General features: G+C 34.7%; 1 protein-coding gene across 7 annotated transcripts in view; it reads right to left on the reverse strand.

Moving 5' to 3' along the window:
- The window catches only part of UBR3 (ubiquitin protein ligase E3 component n-recognin 3), a 204,332-nt gene that overhangs the window by 138,120 nt on the left and 52,698 nt on the right, over positions 1 to 13,514 (reverse strand). For all 7 annotated transcript variants that reach the window (XM_027558103.1, XM_027558090.1, XM_027558093.1 and 4 more), the window contains exons 6-8: positions 8,853 to 8,919; positions 3,318 to 3,448; positions 1,897 to 2,125 (exon numbers count right to left, since the gene is read on the reverse strand). In XM_027558103.1, coding sequence (XP_027413904.1) covers positions 1,897 to 2,125; positions 3,318 to 3,448; positions 8,853 to 8,919 — 427 coding nt within the window. The remainder of the gene's footprint in view (positions 1 to 1,896; positions 2,126 to 3,317; positions 3,449 to 8,852; positions 8,920 to 13,514) is intronic.

Consider the following 13,514-nt stretch of genomic DNA (forward strand, 5'->3'; position numbering starts at 1 on the left):
GTTTATAAATTAAAAATGCTATATTTGTGAAAAGTCCTTTTCTAATTATATAATTCTATGTATAAAAATATCATTGATACAGTTCAATGATGACAGATACTACTTCAAAAAAGAAAAAGAGTAATATACACAGCTGATGGACAGGGAGCTGGCGTGCTGCAGTCCATGGGGTTGCAAAGAGTTGGACACAACTGAGCGACCGAACTGAACTGAATATACACAGCTAAGTATCTAATAAAGAAAAGGGCATCCTACACAAAGATAGAAAAATAATGCAAAGCAGTTTTTAATATTTCCATTAAAAAGGTAAGCAAGTATACTGCTTTATGTAAATAATATATTATTCTCCCATTATACTTACAACGGGAAGTCAGAGTTATTGTACATAGTGAGGCAGAGTATGAGTTTTGAAGTCAGACACCTAGACTTACACTCACAGCTAAACCATAGATCACTGACTTCTCAACTCGTAAGCCACAGTTGCCTCATAGTTGCCTCACCTATAAAATGGAAAAAACAGTATCTACTCCCCAGAATTGCTGATGGTTAAATTAGATAAAACATATTAAAGCACTGGGAAAGAAACCATGGTATACAGTGAGTGCTCAAAAGATGGGAGCTATCATTATTAGTAGTAGTTATTATTACATAGAAGGCACCATGCCTGCACTGATCCCTATACAAATTTTCAGGCTATGGTACTGCACCTGAGAATAGGCAGACTTTCAGTATAAAGAGAAAACAGGAGTTGGTATGCAAAAGGAGACAACAGTAGAAGGCAGGTTTCAAGCGTAAGATCTCCCATTCACAGAGAATGGAAAGGTCCTAAGATTAAATTTGATGCATTGTTTGTTATTATTTTTTAAATTTAGCTCCAAGTGCCGACAAATGAAGACAAAGTCCTATTAAAATTGGCCAGGCTATACTGTGACTAAGAACAAAGATTCTGAAATCAGGAGATACAAAGTCCTTCTTGGTTCTGTCATCTACTAACTATATATTCTACAACAAATGACTCAATTTCTCTAAGCCTCAATTTACTCATCTTTCAAGTGGAAAAAATAATAACACCAATCTAGAGAGCTGTTCCTGGAATAGGAAATGGCAACCCACTCCAGTATATTGCCTGGAAAATCCCATGGACAGAGGAACCTGGCAGAATGCAGTCCGTGGGGTCACAGAGTTGGACACGACTGAAAGACTGAGCATACACAGAGAGTTGTTCAGAAATTTAATTGAAACAATGTATAAATAATATTAACACAGTGCCTAGTACATAGCAAATACTCAAATAATATAAATTATTATGAGAAGGTAAAGTCAAGATGAAAGACCACAAAGAAATAAGAATGGGAGGAATTCCTAGAAATGTTATGGCAATATGAAAAGGCATAAAGGAAGAAAATTACAGATCACACTAAAGGAACATATAAAAGGCAAGATTTACTTCAACTTTTAAATTATAAAAGTATATACATATAAAATGTCTAAAGCTGACAATAATAAATTCATGACTGCAAAAATAGAAATATACCTAATAAGAAAATGGTTAAATAAGTTACAGTAAAGTCATATGATATTACTATCTGCAATCATTAAAAATCATGTTCTTAATGTGTATACTTGACAGAATATTTTAAAGCACATATTCTTATCTATAAAAATACTCAGCTCACAAAAAGAAATGAAACATCTCAAGATGTTAACAAGTTATTTGTGAATAACAGAACTGTATTTAAAGTTTTTTCTTTAAATTTTGCTAAAATTTTTCAAGCTTTAACAAATATGTATTATTTTATAATATTTTTAAAAACTACTTTTAAGCATAAAAAGAGTTTTTAAGGCTAGTTATGCAAAGTGTACTTATAAAACCAGTGAAAATAATTCTGAGTTTACCTTGTAGCTCACTTTTAATAAGGCAACTTTCCATCATGTATAACAGCACAGTGACCATAATATCCAGCAGCTGACATTCTTCTGTTACCTGTCTGGCTAGCTCTTCATTGCTGAACAACTGAACACTAATATGCACAATTCTGTTAGACATAGTGTCCGATTCATGACTTTTCTTCAGTGTCTTCATAATGAAAGCATAATGCTGAACAAAAGTTTTTGTAAAAGCAACCTGTAAAATGTTTTAAACAGGAAGAAAAAAACACAGTTTAATTTTGCTGGCACATTTTCAACGTATTATATTATTAGCATTTTAAAGTATAAAATGGTATAAAGTAAAAAGTATAAATTATAAAGTATAAAATTTATAAAACTAAGCTATGATTAGCTTATGACAATGTCCAAGACAATTGGAAAAGTAATTTCAATGACGGTAGTCACTGTACAAATGTAAATTTGTCCCTTTTTTGAAAATTTGCAAAATAGTTTGATAGCTAAAAAAATATTCAATATGCATTTTAAATTATTAATGTTTTAAAGCAATTACAAAGATGGTTTAAAAACACAAATCTTCACTTTGCACAAAGGTATCAATTCACTAATGTCAAAGTATGTCTTTGTCCTGTGCTAACTACTTTAGCAATAAAATCTAAAGTCTCATTTGAAAATCATCAAGTTGTTTACACAACTAAACAATAAGTGAGTCAATGTGACTACTCCAAAAGTAATGATATTTTTTCCTATTTGATCTGAAAGCCAACCAATATTTAAGTTTTCTTTTTTGTGTACCATATACACTTCATCTATTATTTTCTTAAGGAGACATAAACACACAAAACAGCATTATTAAAGTGTCACTCCTAAAGAGGCTTTACTTTTTAAACCATAAGAAGAGCTAACCCATGATTCACTGTCTTTTCAGATACAAGGCTGTATAACTTTGCCATAACCATACAAGAGTAACTGGTGGGTCCACACCCTCTGAGACTAGAGACTTCACTCATCTACATGTGTACATGAGTCAATACTATTGTGTCTTAACAGTTATGGCCAGAAGCTACTAACTCTGAGCTTTTCCCATGCTGAATCTCACAATCTAAATTCAGTTGTCCCCATTAAACATTTTCTCAAAGCATGTTGCATCTTTCTCCTTTAGAGAATTTACTATAATTTTTAACTACATATTTATTTGTGTAATTGTGCTTTTGTTTGTTCCCCAGCAATTTCTCTGGACCAAGTCTCATGCAGAACGGTAACCCTAAGGATCCCACTCTGTAAAAGTGCTTTGATTCAGATCTAAAATACTGTGCTTTATGTAGGCCCTCTTTTGGCAACTGAGCTGAGAAATACATCAAAAAGATTTAATGTTGACAAGGCAAAGAAAGGTGACCAAAGTTCAGGAAAGAAGGAAAAAATGTAAATACCTTATACTCTTGATCTGGAAGCATGTTGAGTAAGAAAGTCACCATCTTCTGCGGAAATTCATACTTTATTGTCCAAAACAATAGCTCTTCTAAGAAACTTTTATGTTCCAAAACATCCATTATGGATTGATCTACATAAGAAAAATAAAATTTATCACCCTAATGATTTAAGTTGCTCATCTCATTTAAACCTTACTATAACAACCCAGCAACCTCAAACATCTGAATATGCCTAAAAATCAAGGCTATCCTTTCAATAATTGAAATGATAATACTAACAATATCAAGTTGTTTCTATAATATCCACAGTACAATAAAATACTTACTTAGTCCTTATAATTCAACATAAAGTAGTTACTAGAAAAATAATTACTTGTCCTTAAACATAAGAACCAGACATGAAACAATGAACTGGTTCCAAATTGCGAAAGGAGTATGTCAAAGCTGTATATTGTCACCCTGCTATTTTAACTTATATGCAGAGTACATCATGCAAAATGCCAGGCTGGATGAAGCACAAGCTGGAATCAAATATGCCAGGCTGGATGAAGCACAAGCTGGCAGAAATATCAATAACCTCAGATATGCAGATGACACCACCTTTATGGCAGAAAATGAACAGGAACAAGAGCCTCTTGATGAAAGTGAAAGAGAAGAAAGTGAAAAGGCTGGGTTAAAAATCAACATTCAAAAACTAAGATCATGGCATCCGGTCCCATCACTTAATGGCAAATAGATGGGGAAACAATGGAAACAGTGACAGACTTTTTTTTCTTGGGCTCCAAAATGACTGCAGATGGTGACTGCAGCCATGAAATTAAAAGACACTTACTCCTTGGAAGAAAAGCTAAGACCAACCTAGACAGCATATTAAAAAGCAGAGATATTACTTTGCCAACAAAGGTCCATCTAGTCAAAGCTACGGTTTTTCCAGTAGTCATGTATGGATATGAGAGTTGGACCATAAAGAAAGCTGAGAGCCGAAGAATTGATGCTTTTGAACTGTGGTGTTGGAGAAGACTCTTGAGAGTCCCTTGGACTGCAAGGAGATCCAACCAGTCAATCCTAAAGGAAATCAGTCCTTTAGAATATTCATTGGAAGAACTGATGCTGAAGCTGAAGCTCCAATACTTTGGCCACCTGATGCGAAGAGCTGACTCATTTGAAAAGACCCTGATACTGGGAAAGATTGAAGGCAGGAGGAGAAGGGGATGACAGAGGATGAGAAAGTTGGATGGCATCACCGACTCGATGGACATGAGTTTGAGCAAGGTCCAGGAGTTGGTGATGGACAGGGACGCCTGGAGTGCTGCAGTCCATGGGGTCACAAAGAGTCAGACACGACTGAGTGACTGAACTGAAGCATAAGCCCTTTATCTAAAACTTCTACTATGATTTAAAATAATTATCTTACAAGAACAATATTCATGGCACATAATTTAAATAGTAGTAATTTTAAACTAAAAACATACTACTAAGGACTAACTCCAATTTTGTTTTGAAAAATCTTTATAGGATAATTTATCTATTTCTTTAAAATTATCCTTCATAAATGAAATGTTAACTTCACTAGAGAAAATAATCATTAGTGCACTGCTTACTCTAATATACAAAAGCATCTACTCTCTTCTGGTAGGAACATACCAGAAAACATATAGAATGTTAGCTATGTTTACTTGCACTGGACTCAAGATGCCCTCTTCATACATAGAGGAAACAGGAAATGGATGTCTGTTTTGAATTAAAAGGTATTCGAAGGGGGAATGAATTATCTCCTGGAAAGCCTATTTCTAAAGCCAAGTGCCACTTCTTGAGGGTTAGGCTCTTTCCCGCTTATCTCTGCCTCCTTGCCTTGCTGAATCAACAGAAAGGTCTCAACTGGTACATGAGGAACTGAATTTTTTTAAATTTTACACTGGAGTATATTTGATTACCAATGCTGTGTTAGTTTCAAGGTGTACAGCAAAGTTGAATTGAATGTTTTTAATACTTTAGTTCTCTTTTACCCCTCAAAATGAACTAGAAAATTCTATTAATCTTTACTAGAGCAAACTATCCTGTGATACTGCTCTGAATCATCAACTCTATATAAGGGCATTAAGTGTCAACTATGGACTGGTTCAGTGCTTAAGCAAGAACTAGAGTTAGAGGAGAGATCTGAAAAACCAGTATCACATGAATCAAAATACTCAGGTATAGCCCTAACTAATTACATGTCAAGTAGTCTTCCAGGGTAATCTTGCAGAATTTTTAATTAACCCTATCCCAATCCTATCCCCGTGCTACAGTTCTTCTATTATTGAGTAATACGTTCATATCATAGGTGGCTCAGTGGTAAAGAACCTCCTGCCAATGCAGGAGACTCAAGAGAGGCAAGTTTGATCCCAGGGTCAGGAAGATCCTCTGGAGGAGGAAATGGCAACCCACTCCAGTATTCTTACCTGGAAAACCCCATAGACAGAGGAGCCTGATGGGCTACAGTCCAGGGAGTGGCAAAAAAGCCAGACACAACTTAGTGACTAAACAGTAACATCATTATCTCCTCAGGTAATGAGTCTAAAAGAGTAACCTCAGTATTTAATCACTCTCTTGATTTTTTCATAAAACACTGAGTTTAATAAGACTTAAATCAGATATAACCTTAATCCAATTTTCCATTAATAATTAACAACCACTATTTTCAGAATAACAACTTCATTAATCTAGAAACACTATAATTTAAACTATACAGAGACAAAAATATCTGCTAATCCCCCCCATCTAACTCCCTTTCAGTGGAGCCTTCAGTATAAGCCATATGCAGAAGGACTAAAAATAGAAATACAATTATAATATACAGCTCTTATTTGGAAATAAAAATTCTTTATTTTTCAAATCACACAATTTTCTACTTGTAAAACAGAAATCTCTTCCTCCTGCCACTTCCAGGATATAGCAATGATTTAAAAGAGAAATGACCAGTTTTGCAAGAAATGAGGTAAAATATATTCAAAGGTCACACTGACAGATTCAAAGTCAAAAAGTAACAAAATTAGGGGCCAAATGAATTAGGTGACAGGAATAAAAGGATTATAATTAAAAATCAGAATATAACTTACAGCACAGATTGCCGAAGCCAATTTAATTCTCAAAATTCACTTGGTACCAACATGACTGAGAATTTCACGGACTACCAAAAAAATACCCCTGCCAGGTAAGTGCTTCTGAAAATAATTACAAAGCTGAACAAAACTAGTAGTATTTATTCTTTTTTTTAAACTAGTAGTATTTATTCTTAAATTCATACTTATAACTCTCTGCAAGTTTGTATTAGCCAAAGAAAAGCCTGAAGCTACCATAATTGTATATCAAGCATTAAAAATTGAAGATATATTAACTTTGTTTTAATAAATAAAATAATCGAATACCCCAGAAAAGCTGTGCCTTCTATTAAAATGAAAATAGCTGCTGTTAAGTACAATCCAATTTTTCTATCTTCAGACATAAAAGTGGGGGTGGGGGGTGAACCACAATGTCTTCACTGTTATTCTTAAAAGACACCAGTTTCCCAAGATATTTAAAGCATGTGCTATGTGTTTTATATGTTATGTTATAGAAATCTGGTTAGAAACGCTTTCATTAGTTATGTATGATTATTACCTTTAAAATCTTGATTAAACTATCATGAGCTTCACAACACCTAAAACCACTTCAAGCAAAATTGTAAAACAAAATTTCTGAATTAGTATGTGGTATAAATGAATGACAGCTTTTAATTTAGGCAGCACAGTCCAGGCTCTGCAACTCACCAGCTCATCTTGGCCATGTTAGCTGAAGTCCTCTAGGCCTAAGCTTTTTCATCCTTAAAACTGAACTTTTGAAATAGGCAGTGATGTGTTAGCACAGTGCCTCTCCTCTTGTCCATCATTACATATTTTATTTTCAGCTCGCTTTCAAACTGTTGAATCAAATTCTTACAAAAACTAAACCACTCTGGACTTCAGACATTTTCAAAAGCAACAATCACTTCTTGAAAAGAGTTTCTACTAACTGAAAAAGCCATTTCTTCAATGTACATACTCAAACCAAACATGATAACTAATCAAGTCTTAAATCTCTTTACTACTTCTTACCAGTAAAGGAAGGAAGAGACAACAATCTATCTCAAATGCAAAAAAATTCAGGTATAAAAGAAACTTCAACATGAAGTCTGCATAAAAAATGTCTTAAGCCAGAGTCTGACCAGGCTGAAGGAAAACAATGACCTCTTAACATTGTTTTCTGAGGTATTTTCTGAACATCCCTGAAGCTTAAACTCAAGTATATGCCTAACAATCTCCTCCAACTCAGATGTATCTCAAGGACTCAGGTAAGCACATGCATAATTCTGGTTAAGTCAAAGAGCCAGGTAGCCAAATGGGTTTCTAATTTCTTTCAGGCATTACAGATTTTCTGCAGGGCTAAGAAAAAGGGGAACATGTTGCAGGCGTGAGTCCTGGACAGCAAATCAAATTTCATGCCCTCTGCTAACAGTCCATAAGTTGAATGCAGCAACGTGAGTAACTAAGAACAGACTTACAAAATGAGCCTCAACGAAAACTGTCTGCTTGCTCCACCTTTCCAAGCAGTCTTAAACTTTCCAAAAGACACACTTGGCAGTAGAAAAAAGAATCTTTTCATGAAAATATTTTAACCTCTGAAGACTTTCTAACAGATCATACTAACCCAGAAAATAAGACTATGCTAAGATTTAGAAATCCATTTCAAAAATGGAGCACAGGCTACCAACTAATAACAAGTACTCTTGAAAAGCTTTTAGGGAGGGTCAAGAAAATATAGTGATAAAGCATTTAAACTCTGGAATTTGAATTAAAGACCTACCTCTCATTAGCTGTTATGCCTAACATGCCTTCATTCCTCATTCATAAAACAGTAGTAACAATAAAACCTACTACATATGGTTACTGTGAGAATTAAATGACAGAATGCACATGCTGTGATTAGCACTATGTCTAGCATATACAAAAGTTCGATAAATATTACTAATCTATTCCCTCACTACAGGCATATCTACTTCTCCTTTGCATCAATATATATTGAGTCCTTACTGAGCCCTTAATATTTGTTAAGTGCCATTCATTCTCATTTTCCTTCACTCTTGTTACTTTTTCTGATACATATCCACACCACTTCCATGCTGCTCATCCTTTTTCATTCTAGAAATTGCATACCCCGGATTACAAAAAGATACAAATCAAATTTAAGCTTTATACCAAAAACGCTGGATCCAAATTAAAAGATTCAATGAAAAGACTATTTTTCTGGCTCAAATATAATATCGCTCATTTTATGAAGAAAACTATGAATAAAAATTCCAACAGTAAGGGTTTCGCTTGCTATTGAGGTCTCCCACAATCATCCCCTAACAACTCTTTCTCCATATTGAACACATCTAATAACATAACTCTCTTCAAAGAGCTTTGATGGCCACCCAACCAAGTGCTCTTAGTAATTAAGCATTTTTTAACACAAGAAAAAAAAACAAAATATAAATACCTTTGGTGTTACTGCTTAGTTTGACCCTCTTTCTCTTGCCCAGACCTTGACTCCCATCCTGATCCTCCTGGAGAAAAACAAAATTAGCATTATCTGTAGTCCTAGTCATGAATTTATATGTTTTATGTAAATTTAAATATGCTTATAAATTATATTAAATATAAAATACAGGTGTGCTTACATATTATTAATCAATAATTTTACTCATGTATTTGCTATAATAAAATGTATTTTAATACTGATAACTTTTAATTGAAAATTAAATTTAAAATTAGCATTATAATTAAATATATCATGAAAATTCTTAGGATTAAAATGCAAAAGTTCTTAAACTTAATCTGTGCCTCTAATGAAAGACTCTCAAATGCCCCAAAATCCCAAAATAAAAGTCTTCCTAACTTATAAACAAAATATTAAATGCACAAAGAAGCTAAAGGGGAGGAGGGAAAAGATTAGCACAGGAAGGAAGAGGAGAAGGAGAAGGGGGTTAAAGCAATGAATAGCAGAAAAGTTTTGAAGAGTCTAATACAAACAAATGAGTTCAAGAGATCAAGTTCTGAAAAATAAGCACAGCATGTTAGAAGCTGGAGTTGATGGTCAAAAAAATGTTAATAAAACAAATTATTATGTGGCTCAGATGGTAAAGCATCTGCCCGCAATGCGGGAGACTGGGGTTCGATCTCTGGGTTGGGAAGATCCCTGGAGAAGGAAATGGCAACCCACTCTAGTACTCTTGCCTGGAAAATTCCATGGACTGAGGAGCCTGGTAGGCTACAGTCCATGGGGTCACAAAGAGTCGGACATGACTGAGTGACTTCACTTTCACTTTCACTAGGAAAAAAAATCCAAGAAGAAAATATATGTATTTCTGCTCACATGTGATATATCCATTCCTGAAAAAAAATCCTCACATTAAAAATAACAAGGCTTATAGGGAATAGAAGAGTGAGGGACAGACCATTCACAACCTATTCTGTAACCAAGAAAGTGTATACCCAAAGAAATAACAAAAGCAATAATTGGTACCTGGGGAGATCATTTGGATGCCCAGGCAAACATCTTGGAGTGATTTGAGCATGTCTCATGGGATGTTAACAACATACCACCACAACAGAGTGGGAAGCTAGCTGACTGAGACAACATAAAGGGAAGAGGAGCAAAGGAAGCAGCCTGCTAGTAGTGAAGCCAACAGTGAAGCTAGGAATGTGCCTCTAAAGCAGGAAGCCATGGGTGCAGGTGCTCAGTTCTAATTTTCTTCAAATGTTGCTGAAAAGGTTCCTGTTCCCTTTGCAGATGAGGGTGTGTTTCTCTCCAGAAAAAGGACATGACTGTACCCCATTATCCCAGATCTCCTGAACTATTGCATAGTTCAGGAAAAATTGCATAGGAAACCAAAACTTCCATGTTATACTGACATCTTTTTCCTATTTTCCAAACATGTATGAGCCAACTAGTATTATAAAGCTATGTGTGGTAGTATTTGGCATACTGTCTGTTATGCTAACCAATTATGCTGATGGCAGGATAGAACCATGGTACAAATTCCCAGACACTTTCTCAATTAAATCAAACCTCCAAAGCAGAAAAGCCTCAGCTTTATACTATGGCTCAACCCACTGGTTGTAGTATTCTTGGCCTACATACCAAGACTTAACTGCAAGTTTCTGACAAGTCCAGCATCAGCCCTAAAGACCAGTCTGGAGGTTCTGAAAGATACTTCATAGCTCAGTCATTCAGCATTTACTAAGCACTTCTATATGCCCTCTGTTAACCCCCACCAAAGCCAGGCCTCTATGGTCATCTACTCGGCAGCAATAGTGACAGTCAAACAAACTATACTCCCTCTTTCTTTGCCACCCTCACCTTGTCCAAAGAGAAACTCAGCCAGTATGAAATTTGGAGCCATAAAAGACAGATATACGAATGTAAACCATGCCACAAGACCCAGAAGATTGTAAAATTTGAGATTTTAGCTAATAGTCATTTATGAAACTGTTCTCCTGGCAGAAGACAAAAAAAAAAAAAAACTTAATATTATATTCCAGGTTAGGATTATTTCATAATTTCAAATAAAAACTTCCTATGAAAAGTGTATCCTTGGTCAAGCAGTGGCCATGACAATACAAAGTTTTAAAAATTTTCCAAACTTACACTTTAAAGGACAAGTAAAATTAGTCAAGCTAGGGAGAGGAAAGTCATTCCAAGAAGGCACAAAGACAAAAGTCTAGAAACAAAGATTAGCCTGACATCATCATAGATAGCAAACTCAGCTAGGAAGGGAGTCCACCTCCATTTAAACAGGTGGGATAACGTGTAGTCTTGTACTACACTTGAGAGAGTACATAACAGAACAATTTTCCTGAATGGCAATTTGTCAATACATATATGGAAAGTCGTTAAAGTGTATCTATCACTGGAACAGAAATTCCAGTTCTAAGAATTTATCTTAAAGAAATAATCAGACAAGTGAATAGGGACCATCTGCATAACACTCATCACAATGTTATTTATAATGGCAAAAAAAAAAAAAAAAAAAAACCTTTGGTTTCCAACAGCAGAGCAGGGAATTAGGGAAATAAATTATAGCACAAATATACTCTTTAAAGAAAAGCAAGACTAGAGTTCCATATTCATTATGACCAGGTAAATGTTCAAAAACTATTACTATAAATTAGAAAAAAAAAAAGCATGTTATGAAGGATAGCATATGGAGTATGAAACCATTTAAGTAGTGATACCACACACAAATAAAATATGTTAAAATATACTCTTTGTTACAGATGTTTAAAACTACCATTAGTAAGGAAAGCAGGTTACAGAATAGCATATATAGCATGGAGTCTCTAAAATATACCATATATAAAATCTGTTAGAATATATATGATTAGAGTAAGTCACCTCTAAGTGATAGAGTAATAGGTAATTTCATCATCTTTTTGCTAATATTAATTTTCTATTTATTCAATGATGACAATGAATTATAGCTTTAAGCTAATGAATGTTTTTAATACTAATTATGATTTTCAATCCTAAATACAACAATCTACTCAAGATAATGGATGAATGTGTTATCTATTTCATGTTCTATTTTTTTGGGCCGCTCCTCGAAGCATGTAGGATCTTAGTTCGCCAACCAGCGATGGAATACCCGCCCGTGCTGTGGAAGCATGGCGTCTTAACTACTGGACCACCAGGCAAATACCAAGAACAAAAGTTTCAACAAACAGGAATAACTTCCAGTGCTGGGATATTCAGGCATTAAGGAAAATGAAAACAATTTAGTTATCATGACAACAAGACCCCACCCCAAACTCAAGATGGAGAGTTAGAGTTCTTCGCCTTTTATCCACGAGAAAACAGTATAGAACCCTGGGGGAAAATAATGGGTCCAGTGAACAAGAGAGGAAATAAACAACCTCAACTGAGACAGCATTCATACAGCTCTCAGAAACACTCTCAGAAACTGTTAACTAGGTTCCTGAGTAGAGAAGTAGACAACACTGCATGTGTGTTTCCCACACAGGGAGACTCCCTTCCTAGCTGAGTTTGATATCTATGTCCAATATCAGAGAAGACCCTTACCCCACCTTGCCCCCTGCCAACTCCCCAGAAAACAGATTCAAACTCCTAGCCTGTAAAATTTACAGGTAGTTTTTCAACCCAAATTAACCTTTCTTTCTTTGATGGATTTACTGGACAGATGAAAAAATATGAGCTCCATAAAAAGAAGTCAAGTTTAAATTCACAGTTGGTTAAAAAAATATTCAATGTTAATACAAAATACACAAGGCTAAAACATTTAACACAGCAGATTATAAAAATAAAATCCAAAGGAGATCTTGCGAAACTAAAATAAAATGAAAACATTTATGTAAGCCACTGTAACATGATACTGTTTGCTTTAAATCAATTTTACAAATACAAAGCAGAGAGGGAGCTCTCAAACTTGTCAGCTGTAAATCTGAAGGGGTAAGTGAGTGAGGGACCTGAGTGTTTCATTTGACCACTGGAGCTTCTACCGCAGTTTAGCACTGCTGCTAAAATGCTAACAAAAAACCTTAGGCCTAAAGGAAGCCATAACATGCTTCACGATAAGCTATCCTTGTGACTCTGTACCAAAATCAGATCATAATTTTAAAAAGGAATGAACAGGTGAAAGAGCTATGAATACCAGAGAATACTGTGTAACTAAAGCTAAAAAGTTAAAGGGGTACCTAATGAAGTAAAATTAAAATGTTTCCATAGGGAGAAACAAGAAGAAAGGTGGGAAAATTATAATATTTAACATGGTATTAAGAAGAGATTCCTAATAATTAGAGCTATCAACAAGTACATAGTAACTTATTTTGTTAAGTGATCATTTCTCTTATGTAAGAGTATGAAATACAGAAGACTAGAGGCAAACAAACAAATTAACAAATAGTGGTAATCTCTGGAGAGCACAGCTGGAGGTAAGTGTTTTCTTTTTTCTATTTGTCAATTTTTCAACAATGGACATTCAAATTTTATGGTTACACAGGGGGAAAAATGTGTTTATTTATTTATTAAATTTGTATTAACAGCTAGAATGTATCAAAGTCACAAAGATTAATGATCTGGTCAATACACATAGATAAATGGACACTGCTTATGGTAATAGCCTCAGTGAAAATAATCTTTCCT

Source organism: Bos indicus x Bos taurus, chromosome 2 (assembly GCF_003369695.1).
Source record: "Bos indicus x Bos taurus breed Angus x Brahman F1 hybrid chromosome 2, Bos_hybrid_MaternalHap_v2.0, whole genome shotgun sequence".
NCBI classification, from domain to species: Eukaryota; Metazoa; Chordata; class Mammalia; order Artiodactyla; family Bovidae; genus Bos; species Bos indicus x Bos taurus.